The following is a 25,000-nucleotide window of genomic DNA, read 5'->3' as shown; positions in this document are numbered from 1 at the left end:
TAGATAATATTCTTTTAATGTTGAGAGATGCGAGGCATGGCGATATTTTAGGTTTTAGGTCTATCTGTTTTTTTTCGCAATGCTGTTCAGCAATGGTGTTTTTTATCCGTAAATACTTGTAAATATTTTCTAGTCCCGGGTTTTGTATGGATGGAAAGCAAGAATGGTGCTCGATTGTACTGAGTGTAGCAAAGTGTAGAATAAATGCAAAAAAGGCTCAAACCCTCATTAAGGGTTTCATGTACGGTTCTGTATTATTTAGCACTCGACTGAGTGGAAAAAAATCAAATTAAAATGCAATCTAACGGATAAAAATCAAATTAAAATGCATTTTCGAAAACAAAACTGTTTTCGAACTCAAATTATTTCGGCTGCTGGGTTTCGGAACAACTAAGCTGGCAACACTGCTGCTGAGCCCCGGTTCGAAGGTAAACAAACGGAAGATAAACAAATCGCACCAGCATCCTTTCGATCCGATTCTTACCAGATAAAAAGAGGACCTTTTCCTACCTAGTGAAGCCATTCTGCGCTGCACCACGCTTTATAGATGGTGAAGCACGATGAGCGATCTGTGTCGGTTGTGTTTGAAGAAAAGCGAGCTGTTCGGGATGCACAGCATCACCTCCGCGGATGGCTTGCTGCGCAATCTGCCGAAGATGGTGCGAGAGTGCGTGTCGATCGAGGTGAGCGACACCGAGCCGCCCCTCTTTTCCAAGCACATCTGCCAGGATTGCCTCTTTAAGCTCGAACTGTTCGCCGCGTTCCGGGAAACTGCGTTGAAAAACCAAGAATACTTCTATGGTAGGCACATCGGAGAAGCGCCGATCGCACGAAATGAACCGCACTGTAGTATCATTTGCTCCGCAGGTCTCTTGCTATACTTTCCCACAACGGCAACCTGCTCTTCGACCGAACCGGTACACGGTAACGATGCCCAGTACTGTATGGAGGGCCAACTGCAACCTCCACAGCCAACGACGAGCCAAACAGTACACTCGAATGAGCAAGCCGTAGACGACGCGCAACACCATCAAATACTGGCCGATATTAACTTCACTGGCAACGAGTTTATGATGGATGAGTCGGAAAAGTCCCAACTGAATCGGGACTATGACGACATCATGCGAAGCCTTCAAAAAGAAGATCTAGATTTCACGACCAGTGGGGATGATTTTGAAGTATGTCCTCGAAAGGACTTCCTCGACCTCAGGTTTGAATCTCTTTCTCGTCCATTTGTCTTACAGCAACACGGCTTGGAGATGTCTATTCATAAAAATGAGGATGATAAGTACACGGATCATGCAGTGAAGCAAGATCTGCATATCCAGCAGCCAGATGAACGGCAGCTGGTGCATCATCGTCCCGGAGAACAGTTACTTCTATCACAATCAACAGCTCAAGTAAACGTTTGCTTCGATCCGTACGTCGGAATCGGAACATCAATCACTACCCAAGAGAGCATGCACCAGGTCGAGACTCCTGCGGATGATAACGACATCAGCTACGATGATTTCGTAGGGCTGAAAACACCATCGGATGATCATCATGAATCGGTATGCACTATACTGAAAGATTAAGAGAATAATCCTTAAAGTGAACCATGTTCTCCTCTTTTTCCCAGTCAATAAGCGACATACAGGTTCAACGATTAAGTGTGGACCTTGTGCAGCCTGAGGATCACATCATCAATCAGCCAATGGTTCCCGCACATGATGCTTCGCAATCGATTGTCGTTTCGTCGACCAATGAACTGGACTCGCTCTCTGTTCCATCGATTCGCGTGAGCGATGACTCCGACGATGGCCTTCCGCGACCGAGCGAACCGGAAACGATCCCCGGCAATATCAACCGTACCTCGGACGGGGTTGTATTGGACGGTAAGACTTGCGATGTGTGCTTCAAATCGTTCCGCAGTCGGCAGAAGCTGAATGTACACCGCAACACACACTTGCGTTTGGCACCGTTCAAGTGTTCCTTCGATGGATGCGCAAAAGCGTTCAAATCCCGCATCGGTCTCGAGGAGCATCATGCACGGCATACCAATACTTTTGAGTTTTCCTGCGATATCTGCTCGAAGGGTTTTCAGAACCGCAGCTATCTGTCCGCCCACCGTCGAGCGCATAATACGGAACGACAATTCCAGTGTAACATGTGTGAACAAACGTACAAATCGAAGCAAGCGTTACAAGATCACCAGAATCGTCATCTGGGACTGAAGCCGTTCAGCTGCGATGAGTGCGATAAACAGTTCACCAACAAATCGCTCCTCCAGGCGCACATACAGCAACACCATCGCGCGGAGGTACGCTATCCGTGTGAGGAGTGCGGCAAAAGTTTCACTTCACGCAGCTATCTTACCGTCCACCGCAAGATCCATCGCAATGAGCGTGCGTTCATCTGCCAGGTAAGGCAAACAGTGATGCCACTGCCATTACGGGAACCTGTTCTAGCATTTTCAGTTCATTTACGACCGATTTTAGGTTTGCGACAGAGCGCATCTCACGCGCCGAGACCTGGAAATACACATGACAAAGCATACGGGTTTGAAGCCGTATGTTTGTGAAATCTGTGGCAAAGATTTCGCTCGCCGTAATGCTATGTACTCGCACCGGCGCACACACACTAAGGAGCGCCCCTACAGCTGTGATATCTGTGGACAATCGTTTTCCCAGCACACTCCGCTTCAGGTACACCGACGGATGCACCTAGGAACGGGCGGTACATCACTTAAGAGCCAGGAGCACCAGGAGCAACTGCAGCATGAGCAGCAGCAAGAATCGTTTGAGTGGGTCTGCTCGATCTGCACGGTTAGCTTCGCGACAGAGCAATCACTCGATGTCCACATTAGAGCGGAACACACGCAATAAATTGAGAAAACAATCAAAATCAACTAACGCAGTAAGTACGGTAAAGCATAAAAACAGCTTTACTACTGGAAGATCCGACTCCTAGTATGCTCTGAAAGAACGATTCACGGTTGTACGGCTCCTATAGCTACTATGATCGGCCTTTATTAGATATAACATTTGCCTATGGGTATCGTGTTGTACTATCCACTAGCTCCGTTTGATGCGGGGTTTTCACTTACTTCTAGACACTCTACCACTACCACGGTGCGATCAGTCTTCTTTGCAATCAATGTGGGACTACTCGGACTGCTGATGAAAAACACCAGTTTTCACTAGTGGTCCGTCACTGGGTCCGGTTCGTTGCAATACGGTGAGAGCAATAGAGCCCGCAAATTAATCTAGTTGACCGAGAGAGGCATGCATCAAGATTGATTCCAGCTTCAGTGTCGGAACGGTATCTTGACGTACTCGGCTAGCTAGGTTTTTTCGTCGATACCGAGTACTTCGAATGGTTTTAGGTACGGCAACGGACGTTGTGGCCATACACGACGTTTACGCAGGGCATCCCCTGCTCGCTCCATCCGTTTCAGCTCCTCTAGTACCGGAAAGATGCGTTGCTCGATGAACTCTCCATATGTCCACTGGGATACCATAAAAGTGAAAATAAGTACGATGCAGTGGAAAACAAACGTATAACATAGAACTGAAAGCCCTCAGCGCGATACTTACATGGTCGTACACTTCGGCCAACGTCGAGCCGGCATTGCGGGCCAAGTTAGACACGGAGTTAAGGAGACGATAGTTCTCTCCGAGCAAATCATCGACCCGGGAAGCGGAGCTAAAATTGTGGCGTATGTTATAGTCCGTAAGCCAACCACGCCGCTGCTTGATGTCTTCGATATACTCGTTCGATTCAGCCAACAGGGCCGTGAGGCGTAATGCAAACCGATAGATTGCACTGCCCGGGAACATACAACGCGAAAAGGTCACCGTGAGCGAGTCCTTGTGTAGCTCTAACCATGCATGATGTTCACCAGTCGGTTCCGGGCAGGTTAGACTGCTTAGAATCGGATTAGTCCGAGCGCTGACATCGAAATATCCTTTCGCGGCCGTCGACAAACAGACGGCCAGACTAGGCAGGGCGGTCGGAAGCAGTTCACAGAGGATGGCAAAATGATCGTACCGTTGCCAGCCGGTCAGTGCGAGTCCCTGCAAACCGTGCGAGAAGCGGTTCCCTTCTCCCTGCATTACCGCTAACCAGCGCAACGTGTTCTCTAGGTGACGTCGTATCGGTGGCATAAGCAGGCCCTCTCCGTGTGCCCCCTTGAATGCCGACGCAGCCCAGGCTGTCCCGAACACCGACGCATACTTTTCCCAGGTGGCCGACTGCACGAACTTGTAGATGTCCTCCGTGTACACCCAGATCATCGGTTCAACTAACGGCCCAATGGCGGATGCCTGCAGTGCCTCGAGCGACATGTGACGCAGCATATCGTCCCAGATGATAATGCGCAGCTTGGGCCATCGCCGTCGTATCATCGTTGCCACGTTGTACACGTGGTCGAGAAACAGTTGATCTTTGGGTCGATGTCGACAGCGGGAACACTCGGCCAACCGAAACACCTCATCGCACCCGATGTGTATGTGCGTCAGCTTAGGTGTAAGCCTCTCGATGTCATCCCGATGGAGTAGATTTTCATTCTCTGCCGGTGTGTGGTACTCGATCACCTGGCCCAGCAGCTCCTCCAGGAATGCCATGGAGGCATTATAGCTCGGACAGATAGCTTGCGGTGAATCCTCCGTCTCACGGAGATGAGCAAACTCTTTCAGTTTCAGTGCGTACTCCAGGTGCCCGAACGTCTGCACCAGCGGTATAACGTTCAGTCCTAGCGCGAATGCCGTTTTCAGGATCTGCAACAGATCGTCCCGGTTGTAGGCGTTGTGGGCAGCCAACGGTGTTAGTGTACCACCGTACGGGAACATATCCTCGTACTCGAGCAGTATGCCCGTTGCACCGAGCGTCTTCAGGATTGGCAGTAGACGCCTCAGGTAGGCTACCTTCGGTGGCGCTCCTTTCAAATCGAAATGCACCAACCTGTGTACCGGTGGTCCCAGCTTACCACCGGGACCAAGTCCCGCTATTACCGGCACACCCATCCGCTTCAGTTCGTGCTCGTAATGACTCTGCCTCTCTGCTGCGATCCTCATCTCGTCCGAGATCTGCCGCTGCACCTTCTCATCTCCACCGTGTCGAGCCTCGTGGTCATCTTGCATGATCGTATCCCACTCATTTCCCTGGCGTGCTGAAACAAGCAATCAATTATTAGAACCCAACAGCTATTGCATGTTCGTGGTGCGGTTACTTACCTTTACTAACACCCGAAGCTGGGGTGGTGGGCTTTACGAATCTTACTCCACCATTGGCGACCAAACCACCGGCGTATGAGGCCCGGAATGCTGCGGTTTCCGTGTTGGGTGCCGCATCGGAGAAGCCCAACCGATGAAGTAGACTTTCGTGACGGCCATGTGTACGGCCAAGCATCAGTTCGCGCAACGAAACGATCTTACCGCCTTCCTCGGTGATATGCGTTGTGTAGAGGAAACCCCAGAACCAGAGTGCGAACAGGAACAGCAAAGCGGCCCCGATGAAGAACAGCTTGCGTCGCCAGCAAACCATCAACACCCGTGAATGCATCTTGGATTCAATCGCTACTGTCTACCGTCGACGAACGCGTCGTTTTAGGATTGGAATTTCGTAGTTGCAATCTGCCAGGGGATGGAAATACGATTGAGAAAGTTTTTCAAATTTTAACAACACTAATGATCTGCAAATAACCTTAATCGAACAAGGCTGATGCTGCTCAATAAAATCTCGGAACCGCATTTTTCATGATCCATGGAAACCATGTGATAATTGAAAAGTAAGCCTCAAAAAGGTAGCCAAGTAACCGGAATGACTGAGACCGAAACTACTTAAGCAAGTACCTCTTCTTTATCCCCAATAGCAACGGACGCACGAGAGATCAAGCCAGTTTTCCATAAAGGACTAGTAACCTGTGACCTCTGTAGCGCCTCGTACTCATATTCATAATATTTCAACGCTTTAAACGTCCGAATTCAGTTTCTTAAAAAGCCCTCAGCATACCGCTGCAGGCCGAAAAGCGGATAACCGGTGAGTGTGGCATGGTGCTAAGGTGATATTAATAATTTATGAGTTACGCACCCGAAACACTTTGCACCTTATTCTCCCCAAAGGGAACGAAAGCCTCGCCCGCCCGCCCGGGTCCCTTAATTTGTTGCAATCTGGCCGGTCGGCTGGCCGGACACGAGACACTCGGGAAATTAAAAATTCACATGTTCTCCCCTCCGACGTGGCCACTTCTGCACTTGTCGCAGCCCAAGCCATGTGCGCCTACCATAAAAGGACCGCGGATGACGAGCTGGGTGAATGTGTTTATTGGGTATTCCTAGCTAATATGTGAATTTGTCGGCAATTCGCCCTGACGATTGGCGTCGTCGAATGCCTTGGTCCGTGTAGCGAGACGCAACTGGGAAATGGGTAAGGCGGTGGTGGCAGGAAACTGGCAAACGAACGAACCATCAAAGCAAGCACCGGATGAGTGCTCTCGAGTGGACAGAACGATCTAGCGAAGCTCCGTTCTGTAGGATGTTCTTTACTCTCAAACGAAAAATGGTGTGCGCTTTGATGAGCAAAGCGGAGAAGGAAACCAGAAAGCAGCCCGAAAGAATGTCTTTTCTCGTTTCGCGGTCGTTCCGTTGTCTGCCCCAACCGTTGTTCGCATCTCCGACGTATCTGACGACGAAGCAAAATACCGGCCGGAATGCGAAAAAAGGGAATTTCGCACCAAACCACCAAAACGACGTGCTCGAGAGTTGCTTGATTCCAGTGGAATTGATTAAGATTTTTTATTCAGTTCCGCGACGCCCCAACTTCCAGTTGGTGCCCTGCATTCTGATGATTGCCTTTGGAGACTTCTTGGATTGCTTCTTCGCCACAGTCCCCCGTGAAGAAGGAATCTAGTAGGGCATATGTAGTCTCAGCTGGTTCCACTCGCTCGGATCACTTTGCTGACAACTAATGACGGACATGATTCCATCGTTTTAGTAACACTTTTGGGGTGGCCCTTGAGTGTGAGGGGCGCATCGGTTTATCCTTCCGTTGCTGTGTGCATGAATTATCAACGAGGACTATTATCTCAATGGTAGTCATCTGCATAATTCGTGTGGGCTACGCTACCTGGTCACGTTCGCCTTGTTTGCCGCAAACTACAACAGCTTGGCATGGGGATTATGAGGCGCCAGGATGCAAGTTTTCTCGGCGCCTCCCGGAATGGACTTTAATGAAGTCATCGTGAGCAGTAAATACTACTCTTTAATAACGCAGGAAACTGTGTTGAATCCTTTTCTCTCACCTTATAGATGGTAGGGTTGTAGTTTCACGTACCGTCTTCTAGGATCTGTATCTACTTTGTTTGCTACTTTTCATAAGCCGCTTGTTGACATCACGGTACAGCTACAGCAAACAATCACAAAATTTGCATCGACGGCACTAAACTATTGCTTTCCGAACCTACCAGCTACTTGCATTGACCACAAAAGAAAGCACATTCAGCAGAACCCGGGTCACGGTTACATTTTCGGATTTGTTGTCCTTCGAACAGAGCAGAGAATTCACTAGAAATAGCACAATGATGCCACCGATACACGATAAAGGACACGCCGCGCCAGCTGTCCTTCCCGGACAAATGTTGATGGCTTCAGGGCATGCCAGCGAGTGAACACGCCACGAAAGACGGTGGAGCATTTTATAGCCGTTCTGTGCTCGGGAAGGATTCGGAACACAGCTACAGCATCCGGCTACGATGAGCAACGTTTGGTTTTCTCTCTTTCTCTGCTTTTGGATGCTTTTTGCAAAGCGTTCATCCGAGGCGCGTTTTTTGTTGTTCTGGCGGTAGCATACCGTTGATTCAACGCGCCGAATCCGTACCAGAAGAGGGAAATTGTTTCGCGGGTAGGAGGATGATGATAAGGATTGCTGGGATCATCATGAACCTACGACGAAAGCAGGATTCACTGGATCATTTAAAAAAACCGGGAAATCAGTACAACCACCTAGATCTTAGACGGCCAGGATTTAACCCTTTTAGTTTGTTGCTAAAGTAACATCCAAGTAAGCAGCACCAGTTTACGAAAGAAATTGTAAACTATGCTTATGCAGTTGTTCATGATTCTTGGAGATAGCTATCGCCGTTAATACTTAGTAATATTGTTACCAAATATGAGAAATCATCCACAAACTTTTAACATTTTTCGCAACATTCTCAAGCTAACCGTTTAAACACTAAATTCAGATGTGCCTTCAATACAACTCGAACTCCAGACCATCTCAGAAGGAGACATTCTAGGCAGAAAGGATCTTTTTTTTATCGAAAATCGTCATCAAATGCCATATCACGTTGGGCTAATCGAGATTCAATTAAATCCAGTAAGCCAGCTGGTAAGTTAACTCCTTTTAATTGGATATTCAATCGCCGTTCCGCCAAAGTTACACAAACGGTTTGGCAATCAGTCCGTAATGTGCCGTACAGGAAGATTGCTAAAGAACAAACATCACCCACATAGTTTTAGACTGGACCATTTTTTGTGCGAAAAGTTGCTGCAACGAATCCTTATGAACGATGATGAACGCTCAAAACCAGTCAGTGCTGATTGCATCGAAGGGTAAATTAAATAAGTGATGAACCGAGTCCATACACCTGGAATGCTTTTTTTCCTGGGTGCACTAAACTCGTGTCCTTTATGTTTGCTTATCGGAAGGATTGGTTCTACGGACGGATAGGTCCCGGGATAGTCCTAGGAGAGCACATCACATGCCAGCCTGTGAAACCGATGCAGGTAGATTGGAAGTAGAAAAAGGATTATTTCGATTGATGACTGTTCCGCGACGTTGACATTATCGCGCTGCATTAATTAGTGAACTTCGATATAGTGCCACCGGTTCTTCAGTTCATTTGCAGCTTGAAGCCAGCATGCTTGTTGTAGTAGCGTGCGCAAGCGAGGAGAGAATTTATGAAAAACCAAGTATTACGAAGCAGTAAAATTGCTCATTAAATATGGTTATCCAAGTGACACTAATGCGCGTGGCTGCAAATGACGCCGGCAACGGCAAACATGGATCGCTATCGGTAGCACAAGAATAAGGTGAAGAAATCTAGATTGTATTTCATTTATGCACCATCATTTCATCAGAATGTGTGGCTCAGGTATTAATCATTCATTATTCTCAATAATCAATACTATCGAACGAATCGTTTATCGATTGAAATTGATATAAACATTGTTTTTGAAATTTGAAACGATTATTTTATATCTTGTTTCGTACATGCGATTAGTTTAATTTATAAAAAAAACATACAAGATTGATTGACTTACCACCTGTTTGCTGTACTGACGCTCAATCAGTACCATTTGAGGTCCTAGATTTCCTTTGTAACTATCGATCGCTTTGGTTGTGGTTGCCACAAGCGCGTACCACGTTCGTGTTTGCCGTTGCTCCGGAATTGCTCGACGATGTGTCTGACGCATTGGAGCAATCAGGTGTGAGACCCACGGTGACCAGTTTGTTGCGGCCAGACTACCAAAAATCGATCAAGTGAACAGATCCTACACTCACTCTCCAAAGGAACTTGAACGGCGCGATTTTCGCTTACCCATCGCTGGAGATCACAGAACTGTACGGTGTAGGTGGCTGACCCTCTGCCATGTGGGACTAACGAATGAAACTTTCTTAGTTGAAGACCACGCTCTGATACAAAGAGCACGGGAACCGTACGGGACACAAGGTGCGGTTCCTCATCCGTACCGGATCCACGTGACGATGGCAGACTCTCGGAAGTGTGATCTGAGGTCATGTTTAAGGTAGGTTTTACCGACAACTAAAACTGGTCCGTTGCGGTCCCAAAGGATACACCAGGAATCGTCTGTAACACCTCATAGACTAACACGTGACGACAGAGTAAAATCGCAATTGTAAATGCTATCATTAAGAACACGCAACCCCGTTCTTTGTTTTCCATTTTCCCATCATTTGCCATTATTGTGTAGGTTTACAGGTGGACGGGGAACTGCGCCTTTATGACCCATGGGATAATAGACCAGAGTAGAGGTCGCGGGAAAACAGTATGATTGCAGCGATAGCACAGTCTAATGGAATAGAAATAATAGTAATTTAAGAGTGAAATGAAATATTAAGACAACTCGTACAGCCAGTGTAAAAAATGTAGAAAATTTATTGATTTTGTATCACTAAAACGATGTATGAGGGATTCTAACAATTTACAGCTATTGTTATCATAACTACAAGGATAGTTTTTGCCTTTCTTGAGACACTTTGTCCCCGAAATGGTCCAAAATCAAACGTTTTCCCATTGGTTCCCTTCAACAATTAATAAATCGGGTTTCCCCTGATTAGATCTTCCATGCTTGCTACACGAGAGTCCCAGTATTGCACCTGTCGAAGATCTACGGGTTCCTTATTATTTACACGAGCCCTAGTAAGCACTCGACACTTATAATAGGAACATTCTGCCACCGAGTATGAGTGTAATCGATTACGATATCATTCTAACCGCGCAATCAGTCGTTTTGTTTACTTTATCAGCCACCCTTCCCCCTGAAGTCTTCACAGTTTCCCTTTTTTGGTGCTTTTCGATTCCTTGGGTGGTGGTGATGGACTCTTTTCATCTTCCGGCTCGGGAATTAGCTTTTGCGCCCAGTCGATTACTCGTAGCAGCTGATCTTTCTTGATCTCGTGCAGTGCATTAGGATGCGGAATGAACTGGCCACGCACACCGCACTTGGCCAGCTCATCGAAAGTCGTCTGTCCCCATTCGATCGGCACCAGTGTATCGCGTTCACCGTGCATCATAAGCAGCTCCGGCAACCGCTCGTCCTGTGAAACCGAATCGAGCGAATCGTAAACGATGCTCCCGGTGTTGAGGAACGACGAGATGGCAAACACACCGCCCAGGTCGCGGTTCAGATGGTAGGCCGTGTGTAGAGCTAGCGCACCGCCCATTGAGAAACCTCCGACAATGATACGACTAAGTGGGACGCCAGCGGCTACCTCCCGCACCAGCAACTCGTTCATGGTATCGTAGATCGAGGCAAGCGACGTGCGGATCTCGGGACAGTCCATTTCGATGCGCTTCCGGTTGAACCAAACGTTCGAGTTTTCTCCACCCATCGGGGTGTACGGTTGAACGGGGGCCGTCGGAATGATGACCTTTATGTGCGGGAACTCCATATCACGGCCGAGCAGAAACCGAATCCACTCCGTCAGCCCATTTCCGGTGTCACCTAGTGTGGAGGAAAGACGTGGAAGGGTAATTTGAATTCGTAATTATTCACCTATTTACCATGCCGGCGGCCGTGGGCAACAAACAGTGCGGCCTTTACATAACACTCACCGGATCCGTGAAAGAAGATCAAAGTTCCGGTATGCTTCTTTCCCGTCGGGTTGAACACTTTCTCGATCAGTCTCATGGTTCCACCAAAGGTACAACACCTGCTTTCGTTCTGCAATCACGTTAATCGGGTTAAAGTGGTTAATCGGCGGAGAAACGAAGGTTTTTGGCCACGAATTTCGTGATTTTCGCATGAATTTCACGCGACGAAAAAAAGTAAACAAACTGCCGAAGGTTGCTAGATGATTGCGTGGGGTGTGTGGGTTGCTATAAAAGATGCCAAGTTTATGGTATCTTTGAACTCAAATTTGAATAATCCGTTAGATCCACGTGTTTCTTATCATTTACACGAGCCGATAGGAATATTCTGTGACCAAGAATGACTTTAATTAACTACGATGCTTTTCGCTCAATGGCTTCAGATATTTGTTCGGATTTTGTAAAGCTACAAAACACAATCGCCATACAGAATGAGTGTGTATCTATTCGGAATCTCGTTTTTACAGCATAAATAGCCTTAATATTAACCCACTAGCTCGACTTAAAATAAGACACAAAGAATTGCTCACTCAGTATCGATAAAAAAAAAACATTGTCTGTCACGAAAGAAGAAGGGGAAGGAATGAAGAAAGGGAGACACTCGTGAAACTCCACCGATTGCCGGTGCAAATCGCATTGCAAATCGGTGATCGATCGTCCATTTCCGTATGACTAGAATGGGTGCGTTGGCAGAACAGAGTGATGCCGATGGGCGCGGGGAGATGGAGGAACTACTCCTGCCCGGCTTGCCAGACGGATGTATGCCTGCCTGCTCTAGGAGCGCCTCAGAAGCGAGTTATTTTATTCGGTGAGATCGAAGTTAGCGAGTCGGAGCAGCTGTACGGATTGGAAATGCCGTAAAAGTTCGGTGCAATGTGAGTCACGTTGGTGGTACCATTCTGCTGCATCAGCCCGTTCCCCATGGTGGTTTGGCCATGGTGGTGATTGTTCCCGCAGTTGTTGATCGTGCTGGCACCATTTTCCTGGCGCAATCGGCCACGCTGACCACGGAGCGGTAGCGTCGGTATCTCACTGTTACCACCGTACGTTTCGTCAAGGTCCTGGTCCATCATGAAGCTATCATCGGTTGGAGATCGTTGCCGCATGGCAGGATTTACGCATTCGTAGACACTCTACACGGGAGAGAGAGTGAGAGATAAGCAAGTAAAGATATCGATATATGTGGTGCCCTCAATGATCCTCTCGCCGGATCCTGATGTTACCTGTTCCGATATGTATTGATTGGCTTGGGCAAAAGCGAGCGACGTCAACGAAGGCAGCGCTTGCACCAGATCGGACCGAGCGATACCACGGACAATGAGAAAGCAGCGCGGAATCATGATACCCACGAGCACGGCCAGTGCGGTAGCGACCATTCCGAGTGAAACCGCTGCTTCGCGCCACTCGTACCCGAACATACACAACGGGATCCAGACGGTCCAGATGACTAGACAGAGCACCGAGCCGGTCACCAGCAGCAAACCCTCGCGGTAGTTACGCTGCGAGCGGAAGATGAACGGTGCGAGAAAGATCAGCGCTACCAGCAAAATCCCATCGTACGCAATCACGGCCCAAAACCAGTGACCATAGTATATCTCGCTACAGGACATGTTGTGCGCGTTTGCCTGCAGCACTATCACAAGCTGTACCGAGAGCCCAAACTGCACTAGCGTACTGAAGCCACAGATGACGCTCTGAATGTAGCCGTTGATGTGTGATAGGAATCCACCTTCGCTACCGATCGAGGCAAGCATGATGGCACGGCACAGCAGCAACGAGAACGTCATGCAGTAGCACATCGATACGAGGAAAATCTTGACCGTACAGAGTGCGTTCCAGGTATGCATCGTATCCACCCGATGGCCGCTCAGCTCCGTCGCCGGGTAGCTCGTGTACTCCAGACTGAAGGGGATGAATGCAGCAAACTGTACGATCAAACTGATCAGCAGCAGGATGCTACCGAGCGGATGGCCCTCCAGAACGTCATCCATGCACACGCGAACGATCAGAAAGATCAGTATGGCGGCACACAGCAAAATACCGAGCGACGAAACGGTTAGGCCAGCCGCAACCCACGCTTCCATCTTGAGCTGCCACGACATCTCACCGAACATCTCCGCCCCATCCGCAATCCCATGGCCATCGTAGTAGGTCGGGCGATGGTGGCGATCGATGAAATCCGGATGCCGGATTTCGAACTCCTTGGCGCAGTAGAAAATGGCTCCCAGCTTTGCCGGTGCATCGGTACCCCCTGCTTCCGAAGATCGCTCGCGCACGGTCGTATAATTCGTGATCACATTCGAACTAGCGATTAGTTTCATCTGCGATGACCGTGTGGTATTAGCGGAAGGTGAAATGGTGACTTTCTGTTTCAGTTCCACCACCATGTACTGCGTGGCACCCATCAGGTGCAGTTGCTCTAGGACGGTGGTATGGGGTCGCCTGGCATGATACTTCCAGTTGTTCATACACTCGATGCTAGTGTTTTGGCAGGCATTTCCCGTACGGTTCAACAGATCGGCTACCTCCAAAAGCAAACTGCCGTCGGCTAGCAGATCCAAACCACGCAGTGTGGCACCGTACCGCTCCCAGGAGAATCCGAGCGTTGACACATTGAGCTCAGTTTCCGCTATTACGTACGCCTGATCGGGAAGATCTTGAGAGAGAGAGAGAGTAATCGATTTTAAGCATTTTCATAAGTTATGATACCTGGCTAAATGACGCCCTGCTTACCTGACTCATACAGATGGTCCTTCTCGGTCAACACCAGCACCAGGGTCCCATTTGTGGCTAAGCTAATCGCGGGCTCCAACCCGAGCAGTATGTAGATCATGTCGCTACTGGGGAAACTCTCCAAACAGAGATGCTCATGCCGGCAGATGGCACCGAATCGGGTGACCAGCTCGCTGGATCCCGAGCGTACCATGGCGGAGGAGTTGGCGTTTGTCCACGGTAGCTCGTACAGCAGGTGGGCAGCCTTCGTGAAGAGTAGATCGTGCGTTGATGGAAGGGGGAAAATGTTGTAGTCCAGTGTTTCCGATAGTAGCCTTACTGCGGGCCAAAGAGAAGCATCCACGAAGATTCCGATCGTGTTCGATGAGCATTCCTTCAGGTAGTTCACTTCCTGCTGCAGCACTCGTTGGGTGAGCGATGTGTTAAGAAGATGGATTACGGTGAGACCTGCGAATGGTGCGAAGAACAATCTTGTATTAATAAGAAATTGGACACTGGCATGTTAGTTGCTACAGTTAATAATAAGTTCAGAATATTATGTGAATTGATACAAATTTCTCTACGAAAAAATATCAAACGTTGTGGGAATGATTTTCAGAAGACTGCAGATGAAGAAACAATTTAAAAAAAAATCAAAAACATAACCTCTGTGCAGATCCACAGTCAATCACTAAAATCTCAATTTAATCTGATAATTAAATGAGCCTTATTTCATTATTAAACGTTAAGAATCTATACATTTTGGTGTGCAGGCAATCTATTTAAAATATAAAACAGATTTGCCGCTACGTTTTATGCTACATGATGGACACTGCCTCTGAAACGCGCTTCAAAGACCAAACGGCTGTACCTTCAATTCATGCAATATTCTTGATAGGTTCACCATTTGATTTAATCCATTCGTAAGTGGTCCAATTTCTTAGTGACTGACCGATTAACACGATTCTCGCTGGACACATTGTTGGAATACCTAATGTGATGCAAATCTCAAGGTAACAACCTACATCGAAAGCAGAACACAAACCATACACAAATGTAGCACAACAATACATCGTTCCATCGCTACCAAAAAAAAAAAAGAAACCAACAGCAGCCCCCGGGTTGACCCACATAATGGAGCATTCATTCATCCATCAAATCGAATCGAATCGAATCACGGCGATGAAACGGACGGATACCATCTCATCTCATTTCCGGTTTTCCATTTCACTTACCTAGACTAATGTCCGCCCCGGCCAGCCGCAGCTCATTGATCCGATCGATCGCGAGCAGTGTCGCCCCGAACTCGTCCGTATCGACGATGAAGGACAGCATCAGGTCACCGGGCAACCGGTACAGCCGGTATCCATGGTCAGCATCGACACCCTCCGCACCATCGGTATCGCTTTGTGGTTGTGGTTGGCCCGCACCATCGCGAGCACTCTGCCGATAGTCAGCGCCAGACCGTGGCGTAGCTGCCCCCTCTTGGGTGCTGGCTTGACCGATCTTCTGCAGGTACTTCCGGTGCTGATAATTACCGGTCATATCAACGAACGGTCGCTCCGGACAGGCCGTACCGGATGGTTCACTTTCCGTTGACCATGGCGGCGATGGTGATGTGGATAATGTATCCGATGATGAGGGTGTAGTGACGATCGGTTCGGACACCTTATCCTCCTCCTTACCGTCGTCGTCGTCGTCGCCGTCGTTACCGAACGATGAGCTCTCCATGGAGTGCGACAAACCGTTGACAGCTGTTGCATCCGCGATCGAGCGGGCTTCGATCGGTACCGTTCGACCTTGCAGCTGCTGCCGCTCATCGACTTCACCCGTTCCTTCCTGTGAATTACTCGTGTCGGATGCAGATGACGCCGTTGATGTCACCCTGCTCGTCCGCTGCTGGTCATCGGTCCGTCGAGCACCATCCGCTACACTGGAATCAGTCTTCGGGGTGGTGTAGGGATTGCTATCTTGTACACCGGGTGTAATGACGGTTCCGGCATCGTCCGGGACGTCTTGTGATAGTGCCGCGTTGATGGTCGTGGAAGAACTGGTGGTCGCTCGTGCTCGCGTACTTGATAGTGACGGCAGCGCGGTGACGATTGGCTTGGCTCGTGCGCTCGGTTGAGCATTGGCAGTTAGGCAGCACAGGATGAGCAACAATACTGTGAAAGAAATTAAACAATATTTCTATTAAATCACTTGAAAAGCGTCCAAATAATAGCAAGGTAAAGGGGCACGTGTGCCGTGGCATCCTGTCGCTCCCTCGCTCTTCGCCAGAACCGGATAGAATCCCGAGTCCATTAAGGGGATTCGATGCGCCCAATCGAGGGTGTAATTGAGCCACGCACGGACAAGAAGTCAGCGACCCTCTTTTGTCGGCCCTGGATTGTTAAAACGCACCATAAGGAACACGACGACGACGACGCCGACGACGATGACATGACCTGGGACGGTGGTGAGCACAAGAAATTAGGCGGCGTGTTTCTCGAACCGTAACGATCGCCAGGTTCGGGGGCCTGCTGCACGTGCGAACCACCACGCATGGCAGGGTGCGGAAATGGTTCACTGACCAACGCACACGGGCGGGCAGACGGACACGCGTACGCCTACTGCGCATGGCTGCGTGTAGCGCGTGAGCCTAAATGTTGTCATAAATATGCTGCATTTATGAAACAATGCAGCTCAGCCGGACACCAATCGGTTTATGGTTCATCGGGTTTTCGATCGCTCGCTCGCTGCTGCTGCTGCGTGGCATTGGCAGTTAACGATTGCACCATTTTCATGTAAACGTTTTTTGTTTTTGTTTCATCAACTACAGAGCCCTTCCGGCCGTTATCATACCACATTCCTTCCTTCTGCCTTGTGGTGATATGAAGGGAAACTCGGTGGCAGATAGATAAATCAAGCAGCCGCGGAACCGTAACGCCGAACGCGCATTTTCTCCAATTAAACGACGATCGATAAGATGCTGATGAGCGCGTAGCCGGTGATCGCTGCACCAGACAGTGGCAGCGCACGTGAAAGATTCACAGCATAATGATAATGATGATGATGAGTCATGGATTGGCAATGACGAATAATGAGCTTAAATCGGAGCCTCTCAAAGGCTCATCTTTGAGGCCCACCGATTGCAGAACACACCAAAGCGTGACGAGTCATCGAATTATCGCATCGTTTCGCACCTCAAAGTACCGCTCAGCACGATCACGAGCATAACCGCGATCGCGATTCTCCTTGACGTGAAAGGAAAAAGTGACGCCATGGCCCATTAGAGAAAGGCGGGGTGCTGGTGGGGCTCAGTGAAAACTAGGCCACAAGCCTCCCACCGGTGGGGAAAAGTGCTTTCGATTCGTGAAATGCATTATTAATTAGCAAGGTGGAAAAAGACCAACCAACGTTTGAAGCGCCATTCATTGGCCAAAGCAAAAACGGGGGGGGGGGGGGGGGGGGCAAGAACAGCTTCTTCTACGTGCTGGTGAAAGAACAAGAAACTCCTCCGGATACAACGCGGTGTGTGGCCAAACGAAAACAATCGTCCAGCTTATGCGTAAATTTCAAACAAACAGCTTTGGCACGGCCTCCCCGGACCACTGATCCGTTATTTACCTCCAGAACACGAACACGCGCAGCGACGTCCACGTAACGGCACAGAATGCCACCCCAAAAAAAACCGACACAAAAAGCCGATAAAGCATTTCCCGAGCGAAAACTTGCGGGTTGCGAAACACACAACTCAATCGACGGCAAAGCGACGAACCCCCCCCCCCCCCCCCTCCCCGACGATGGGGACCGCCGAATGGAATGCCATTGCAGCCCGTGTTTTCTTTTTATTGTTGTTTCTGTGACAATTGTTTATACTGTTGTGAGCAAAAGTAAACCGAAAAGGCAATCCCAACTATCATCACTTACCGCCGATAAGACACGCAACGGTGTAGGGTGGCCCCCGGTTCCCAAACATCGTCTTCATTTTTTGCATCATCCGGAGCGTCATGATCGTCGCGTCCGATCGTCGTCGCCTATCGTGGGCACGGTCACGGGCTTCAAAGGCAACACCAGGTACCTAGTGATAATCTTCCAACGCTGAACTGATGATGGTGTAATCAAACTACACTCGACGAGCGGTTGGCCACGACACACTCACTGTTTAACGACAGTTTCCCGCAAACACCAGCAGTAGGCTGCGGTCTCCCCGTGTTGGCACACTAACGTTTGTTCGTTCTCGGTCTTGGCTTGCTGGTTTGAAGGTTTTCCACGGCACGCACACGCTTATCATATTATTCCTTCTACCAGCGCCACGGAGTCGACGGGGCCACGGTCACATCAAGAATATCATTCTTCATTTCACGTTCATGTTTTGCTGGAAGCTCGCGGGGTCACATTTTCACTAGGTAGCACTTTTCACAGACACTGTTTGCTTTCCGGGGCCCATTTTACGCCATTCCAAGTGTGTATCACTGTCTGACGAAACGGAAACTGGATGAGTGATGAGTTGCAGTCACTGTTATCAGCGCCCTTCGAGTAACCTGTGGCATTCCAACGTCATTTGCCTTTGGTGAACACACTGACCACGGACCGGGATTCAGACAGCAAGGGCATTAACGATTCCTAGGGGATTACCGACGGGTAACGACGGGGACGGGTTCTGATGATTAATCCCTGCCCTTTGGACTCGCACACCAACACGTGGCCGACAAGACACCGCACGACAACGCCACCTAGTCCTCGACAGCGTGCCTAGCGAACCCAACGACTAACGGCGGCTGGTAAACAAATGGACGACGATGCGGTGCGGGTTCCGAACCGAAAATGTGTGTTCAGGGGCTTCTTCGCCGAGTGCGTGGATGTTACCGAAGCCTGCTCGGTTGGCGTTACCAAGGCGGAACGAAACACGCGAAGCGCTCGAGTCTTCTTGGCCGGAGAGGAGGAGAAAAAATAAAAACGCCGTAACCATAAGCAACCGCACGAACGGAAAGGGTGTCCACGACCATCGACCGATCGCCGACCGGCGGCGACGATGGCTACATTCATATTTATAAACGTTTTGATCATTTGTTAGATCGATTATATTGGAATAAATAAAATGGCGACTTTGAGCCAGCTGCGCGAACTATCGAAAGTTTTCCAATATCTATGATGGATTTAATTACCCCAAAAACCCCACGTAACCCCCGGCTGCTAGTGATGCTACAGCAAACGCGCCAGTCTGGTGGCCAGTGATTCCAGCCCGTGATTCATCACTCCAAAAAGGTTCAACAAACCGTTAACAGCAGAGAAGTTAGACGAACCGTCCTGAAGCATCGAACGCACTGGAAAACCCATTTCTCCTGTCCGGCGTTGCATATAAGCCTCAAACGGAGGAGGGTAAAAGTTTAACGCACTACTGGAGAGAAATGTTGTTCCGTTTGCGGTGCTACCAGCGTTCAACAGCAACAGTAACATTGCCGCATGCTTTCCTCACCATCCCTCCGCCCAAACCCAACGTACCGCGAAAGGAGCGAAAGCGATGAAAAAGGGAAGGAAACATACAACACGCACGTTCGCCAGCACCACCATGGCGATCAATGCATAGGCAACACACTCAACGCAACGCCGCTAAACCTATTACCGGTCACTGTGTTGATAAAAATAATGATAATGATGGTGGTGCTGGTGGTGGTGATGATGATGATGATGTTTCGGTCCCACAGGACACTCGGAAACAAACTATCGACCACTCACCCTCGCGAGGAACGCGTCCATTGTGATCCTTTTGTCAACCCCCTTGCTCGATCCAAACCACGACCCTCCGGGATTCGGCAAACCAGGTGTTTGTGGGTGTCGTTGCGTCCTTCGGCCACTGTTACCATCGGTTATGCGGGAAGGGGGAGTGTACACGCAGCTCAAAACGCCTGAATTGGCGTTTCATGGTTCGGCAACCACGATGCTAATGCCCTTGGTTGTTGGTTGCGTCGCGCGGTGGTGATTTTAACCACCTCTTGGCCTCTTCACTAGGACTCTTACGTTGATTCGTCGTCGACGAGGGCGTTGGTGCCGTACGTTGCTGGACAAACGACGACGATAATTGATTCAAACACACCTTTCCAACGTAACATATTCCACGCCTTACCACTCGTGGAGGTGGAGGCGGAGGAGGCTTAGTGCTCGTTTTGCTTTGGTTGATCGATCGGATGGATTACTAGGCTAACGAGCGATATGACCACATCCTGCCACACCGGTAACCAACTTAAACTACATCATTTCGTGCGTCCGGTTCAGCCAGCGATTGATCGATAAAACTGTTTAAAAACCGACCGAGCAGCGATCCAGCAGTAGTTAGAGTAGGCCGGATCAAAGAAGGCACACGATAAACAAGGGACCGAACGACCGATTGTCAGGAGGAGGTCACTCGGCGGTGCAGAAGCGTGTTCAGAATCAGCCAGCCAGCCAGCCAGCCAGCCGAACGTGCCAAAAACCCGGTCGATAACGTTGCTAGCAGCAGTCCGCCTGCTATGGTTTATGGTGCTTCACCAATGGCATTCTTGCGCACCATCGACCAACGTCCGTCCCGTTGCCATAACAATGGCAAAGTACGCACTCGGGTCCAAACAAACGAGGTGCCGTAATCTAGCCCGGAACCTAGCATGCCATGGCGGATGAACAGAATATGGCGTCGACAGGTAGAGGACAGGTGACTGACTAAACCCCCGGCATAGACTGTAGGCGTTGGCGCTAAGGTGCGTTTTTGCCGCGATTCTCCGGATGGGCCACCCCACCAATTGTCGCTTTTCCGGATAGTCTGCTTGCGGAAGCAGAAGGTGGTTTGGGGACAGCACAAATTAGAGGTTCATTTCGCGTTCACCAACCGCCATTTGCATTGCACATGGTTCGCTGCGGTTCGTAGTTTATGCAATTTCACGCGCCACGGAAGCCATACCGCGGCAAACACTACAGCACTATCGATCCAACGAAGGGATTTGGAATTAGGAACCATATTCTATGCTTCCCTAAAACACACCCCCTATTTACAGACGTAAGCCGGTCAAAGCTACAAAGACACTTTATAAGCCATTCGTTGCATAATCACACTTTTCCCTCTGGAACGGAAGTAGCCAACGATCGGCAGGTTGACCAAATCACTCAATCACCATTAGCGGCAACCTTCAGGTAAATCCGGTTGGAAGCAAAGTTAATAGCCACCTACTAGACGCGGCTGAGTGCGGGGAATGTGAAACGATTCGGTTAATCGCGGTTTGTTCGACGGAAAATCCACCAATCAAATCGACGCACACGCATCTAAGTGTAACGCCGCGTTACTGTTTCTTATCTAACCTGCCGCGCTAATACTGCCCAATTTCGATTGGTCTTGAGCAAATTCGGTCTGACAAGTTCACTAGGTTCCAGCCGTTGCGGCGCCGCCGTAACGATCGCGTCCGTTACGCACCGTTTCGCCGAAGAGCGCGAGACCGACCTGGCCCAGTCGGTGCGATACCTACACGAATTGTGCGTGTGCGGCCGGAGCGACTAAACGAAACTGAGGGCGGTGAGCACGCCCGACACTACCGTGGACCCTGTGTGCCGCATGGTTTCAAGGTTGGAAAACCCGATCCACCACCACCACCATTAACGATGGCCCTCTCCCTCTGCCATGGTACGAACCGTTTTGTTTGGAGCCCGCGTAGGCAGCGGCGTTGCCATCGTGACGCTCCGATTGTGTTGTCGGTCAAGAGGATTTTGGTAGGTTCTTATTAGAGAACTGGCCTGCGGAAAACTGAAATCAAATTTACAAACCAAAATACGGCCGGAGAGAAAATCGCATTCACACTCGCATCGGATGTTGGACCCACTAATTAAAGAAAACTTTTGAATAGCCTTGAACTCGGATAATTTATTCATATTTTCATGCGCTTCATTCGTTGGGCATTCTAAATCGGTAGGCTGCGCTTGCTGGGTAAGATATATTTGGATTATTAGGATTATTTACTTCATGCCGATGCTGCTGCTTCTGCTGCTGGATTGAGTGCAGCCAGCTCGCTACAACAACCCCACCAATTATTCACGATGATTGGCTCCCTAAAAACATTTGTACACTTCTTCGCCTCCTTTCAGCTATGTCTCGACCACTCGTAATATTTATGAATCTTATCACCGTCTATGATCTATAACGCATTGCAAGTATGCAACATTCAGTGTGCTAAACTGTGTTATGCTTCGATAGTGTGGCATACAAATCTAGATAATAAGTAAGTATGTAAACTAATTATAAGTTAAAATAAAGCCAAAAAAAGTATTATTTTTTCCAATTATGGAGAGTTAGTAGCTCGTCATTGACCATTAATGCGTGACTTTGTAATCCAAAACTGAGAAAATTCGTCATAACTTTACAAAATAGTTTGTCACGTTTGGTGTCATATCTAGCCGTGCCCTTTCGGTGCGGGCTACGGCATCGCTTGCAAAATGCCTTTTTTCGATAATGCTTGTAGTTGAATCGATAGATTGTATCAATTTCTCTGTAACATGATGTGCCTCGATCCTTCCACTCGTTCACAATAGCGATCGCTCCATAATGCCAATGGAGCCGCCAGCATTGGAGTAAATCATCGATTGTCAAAGCAAATCAGAGAATGAGAGTGTAACAGGTAGGTTGTGGGAATGAGTAACTGCGAACAAAAGTCGAACTTTACGGGTCGTTACATAGTTTTAATTAAAATGGTACACAATTTCAGGATCAAAAGCATCTATCTAGTAACCTGGACTAGCAATTTTGCAGCAACAGTTCTACGACTACAAGTTGATAAAGAAGTTTCTAGAATAAAAGGAGCTTATTAGGAGTTATAGAATACAACAAGTGCACTGAACCGTCGAATGCAAATCAACAACGTGTTGGCGGTTCTGCAATGATGTTCCTTCCACACAAACCCTTCGCACGGCCACGGCAATCACACCAGAGCAGCAGCTGGGCCCCCACTGAGCCTACTGCTGCTTTGTGGTGCTGCAGTTGATCATATTACAAAGCAACTGATTGAAGCATTCGTTTTATTTGAGATCCGTTTCGTCATCGTCCAGCAGCTCGTCCACGTCCTTTTCCCAGTTGGCGTTGCGTTCGTTGCTACCGTCGTTCACCAGCTCGTAATCCTGTAACTCCGCCTCGAGGTCCTTCTCCCATTGCTCCTCTAAAGCAGAATAAACAAATGGAGCGAACCGAAGAATGTTAGTTAGCTGGTGTTCGCGTATAATTAAAATACTGTTATTGATACCGTGAAACATCCAACCAAAAACGTTAAAAAGAATATATTGAACGTAACTGGTTGGTGCAAGTTTTTCGTCAAAATAATCGACACAAAAATAAACAAAAACCATTGTAACAACGTTTTAATACCCTCCCCTCCCACGTCCCTCTTCCCACGTTGCCCAATGTTTGTTCACGTTCAGGTGGTTATGATAGTATCGAGTGGTTTGAGAGTATAAAACCAAAGAAAAAAAGGCTAAAATTTAACAAATCGTTAAACTTTCTTTCCAGCGAACCCAACGGACACGCACCAACTAAAACAGTTACAATAACAACAACACGTCCCATCGGCCAGTTTTTGGTTTGAATCAATAATTGCCTTAAAATTTATTTTCTCTATACAGAATAATCGTCTCCGTGTGTGGGTGAATGTCTGTGTATGTGTGTTACTGTGTGTGATTATTAGAGATTTTTCACTATTCTTGTGAGTTGCGAGTGTATGTGTGCCTTTGTTTGTGTGTACAGCACTTTATTAATATTTTCCTTTTTGTTGTTACTGTACATACACGTGTGCGTGTGTGTGGGTGGGTGTGTTTGTGTTTGTTAATTTGTGTGTATGCGCGTGTGCATTCCGACCATTCAAACATTAGAACACCACGAGCCCTGCTATGAATCTCATTTCCAAGAACACCATCCTTCGTCGATCGCCTGGATCGCAATCGTTTCTTAATAATACATTCCCTCTACATCATCTTCAGTTATTCTTTCGCCTTGGAGTTTGATGCTGAATGCGTTATTGCTCTATTGGTTACCAACACAACGCCCAAAGTGCAAAAGCAGGCTCATAAAGATGAACTAATGAGCGAACGCAGGAATAACAGCATAAAGAATGTGGATGGATTCTACTACTTGGTGGCTACCAGGTACTGGTAGTATCTAATTTCCGTTTAATCAATTGCTTTAAATATCTGCCTATAATCATCGTAAACAAAACCTTCCTAACAACGAGCCGTGTGGTGTACGTTAGCATTGATCTGTACCTTCCTTTCTCTGTTGTACATGCTTCAATGCCGGTTTCTAGCAAAGATTTCAGACTTCCAAGTGCAATTAAAACTCCCAGAAACACACGCGCAGACAAACACACATACACGTACACACACATACACACAGGACAAACAAGAAAACACACACACACAAGCGCACACTCAGTGTGAATATGAACGACAGAGACAGTGAGAGAGAGACAGGCAGAGACAGAGAGGATGTGAAAAGATAGGAGGATTTGTGGGGGGGCAGGAAATACCGATACCGGATTGCGAACTACTGTCCTTCTGTTCTGGTCTTCCATGAACACCAACATGACCATCATTACATTTAAATATATGTTTTCCTTTGGTTTTTTTTTTGTTTTTCGCACGATATTTTTTGCATCAACGGTGTCCGGCCTTACTTCCGGCTTTGGAGGACCCCAAATCATCCATCGGCTGTATTGTCATTTCTCTGTTGTTTCTTTTTTTACATATTTTATCCCCAAAACCGCATCACATCATCCCACCCACAATAACGGACCCTCGGGGCACACTTGTTGTATTGCCACTGCTCTGTCTGCCTTTGCCTGGCCTGAATCCCACCTCGCTGGGAACAAGGGGCACGATGAAATTCCGGTGCGGTGTCACGTACCGTCGCATGCGCAGTCTACGCGACAG

General features: G+C 48.4%; 5 protein-coding genes across 28 annotated transcripts in view; 1 reads left to right on the top strand and 4 right to left on the bottom strand.

The window, feature by feature from the left end:
• The window catches only part of LOC126574622 (uncharacterized), a 7,076-nt gene extending 4,174 nt beyond the window's left edge, over positions 1 to 2,902 (top strand). The window contains exons 6-10 of the mRNA XM_050234915.1: positions 557 to 801; positions 868 to 1,178; positions 1,245 to 1,553; positions 1,622 to 2,404; positions 2,481 to 2,902. Coding sequence (XP_050090872.1) covers positions 557 to 801; positions 868 to 1,178; positions 1,245 to 1,553; positions 1,622 to 2,404; positions 2,481 to 2,867 — 2,035 coding nt within the window. The 3' untranslated portion in view covers positions 2,868 to 2,902. The remainder of the gene's footprint in view (positions 1 to 556; positions 802 to 867; positions 1,179 to 1,244; positions 1,554 to 1,621; positions 2,405 to 2,480) is intronic.
• Positions 2,903 to 3,014: 112 nt separating this feature from the next.
• LOC126581750 (hexosaminidase D) lies at positions 3,015 to 7,593 on the bottom strand. 2 transcript variants are annotated; one of them, XM_050245620.1, is made up of 5 exons: positions 7,283 to 7,593; positions 5,418 to 5,615; positions 5,217 to 5,306; positions 3,579 to 5,152; positions 3,015 to 3,490 (listed from the first exon to the last, which is right to left on the bottom strand). In XM_050245620.1, exons 2-5 carry the CDS (start codon positions 5,542 to 5,544, stop codon positions 3,326 to 3,328), a joined length of 1,956 nt encoding a protein of 651 aa, XP_050101577.1. In that variant the 5' UTR covers positions 5,545 to 5,615; positions 7,283 to 7,593; the 3' UTR covers positions 3,015 to 3,325. The 2 variants fall into 2 exon arrangements, with proteins under 2 accessions (XP_050101577.1, XP_050101576.1); XM_050245619.1 differs by having other exon boundaries at positions 5,217 to 5,615.
• Positions 7,594 to 10,130: 2,537 nt separating this feature from the next.
• On the bottom strand, positions 10,131 to 11,567 carry LOC126580828 (lysophospholipase-like protein 1). The gene is made up of 2 exons (XM_050244095.1): positions 11,339 to 11,567; positions 10,131 to 11,228 (listed from the first exon to the last, which is right to left on the bottom strand). The coding sequence occupies exons 1-2, from the start codon at positions 11,412 to 11,414 to the stop codon at positions 10,552 to 10,554; spliced, it is 753 nt and encodes a 250-aa protein (XP_050100052.1). The 5' UTR covers positions 11,415 to 11,567; the 3' UTR covers positions 10,131 to 10,551.
• A 329-nt stretch (positions 11,568 to 11,896) lies between these two features.
• Positions 11,897 to 19,828, bottom strand: LOC126574606 (protein bride of sevenless). Its single transcript, XM_050234890.1, has 5 exons — positions 19,808 to 19,828; positions 15,322 to 16,276; positions 14,108 to 14,554; positions 12,598 to 14,030; positions 11,897 to 12,507 (listed from the first exon to the last, which is right to left on the bottom strand). Exons 1-5 carry the CDS (start codon positions 19,826 to 19,828, stop codon positions 12,160 to 12,162), a joined length of 3,204 nt encoding a protein of 1,067 aa, XP_050090847.1. The 3' UTR covers positions 11,897 to 12,159.
• A 2,105-nt stretch (positions 19,829 to 21,933) lies between these two features.
• Positions 21,934 to 25,000, bottom strand: part of LOC126572175 (synapse-associated protein of 47 kDa) — a 24,976-nt gene continuing 21,909 nt past the window's right edge. For 21 of the 23 annotated variants that reach the window (XM_050231263.1, XM_050231260.1, XM_050231269.1 and 18 more), the window contains one exon: positions 21,934 to 23,238. In XM_050231263.1, the coding sequence (XP_050087220.1) occupies positions 23,102 to 23,238 (137 nt within the window). In that variant the 3' untranslated portion in view covers positions 21,934 to 23,101. Of the gene's footprint in view, positions 23,239 to 24,623 lie in introns of those variants that run through there. The other 2 variants (XR_007607946.1, XM_050231282.1) reach the window with 1 other exon arrangement.

This window comes from Anopheles aquasalis, chromosome 2 (genome assembly GCF_943734665.1).
Source record: "Anopheles aquasalis chromosome 2, idAnoAquaMG_Q_19, whole genome shotgun sequence".
NCBI lineage: Eukaryota > Metazoa > Arthropoda > Insecta > Diptera > Culicidae > Anopheles > Anopheles aquasalis.
This window is presented reverse-complemented; position numbering and strand designations above follow the sequence as displayed.

Bases quoted from the DNA above. Each gene is read 5' to 3' on its own strand.
- LOC126581750 (XM_050245619.1), bottom strand. From the start codon at position 5,544: ATGCATTCACGGGTGTTGATGGTTTGCTGGCGACGCAAGCTGTTCTTC. The intron at 5,153-5,216 runs GTAAGTAACCGC...TGCTTGTTTCAG, and splicing joins AGCTTCGGGTGTTAGTAAAG to CACGCCAGGGAAATGAGTGG. The intron at 3,491-3,578 runs GTAAGTATCGCG...ATGGTATCCCAG, and splicing joins TGGCCGAAGTGTACGACCAT to TGGACATATGGAGAGTTCAT.
- LOC126580828 (XM_050244095.1), bottom strand. From the start codon at position 11,414: ATGAGACTGATCGAGAAAGTGTTCAACCCGACGGGAAAGAAGCATACC. The intron at 11,229-11,338 runs GTGAGTGTTATG...CCTCCACACTAG, and splicing joins GATCTTCTTTCACGGATCCG to GTGACACCGGAAATGGGCTG.
- LOC126574606 (XM_050234890.1), bottom strand. From the start codon at position 19,828: ATGGACGCGTTCCTCGCGAGG. The intron at 16,277-19,807 runs GTGAGTGGTCGA...GTGATTTAATAG, and splicing joins TGGACGCGTTCCTCGCGAGG to AAATATTGTTTAATTTCTTT. The intron at 14,031-14,107 runs GTAAGCAGGGCG...CTCTCTCTCAAG, and splicing joins GGACCATCTGTATGAGTCAG to ATCTTCCCGATCAGGCGTAC.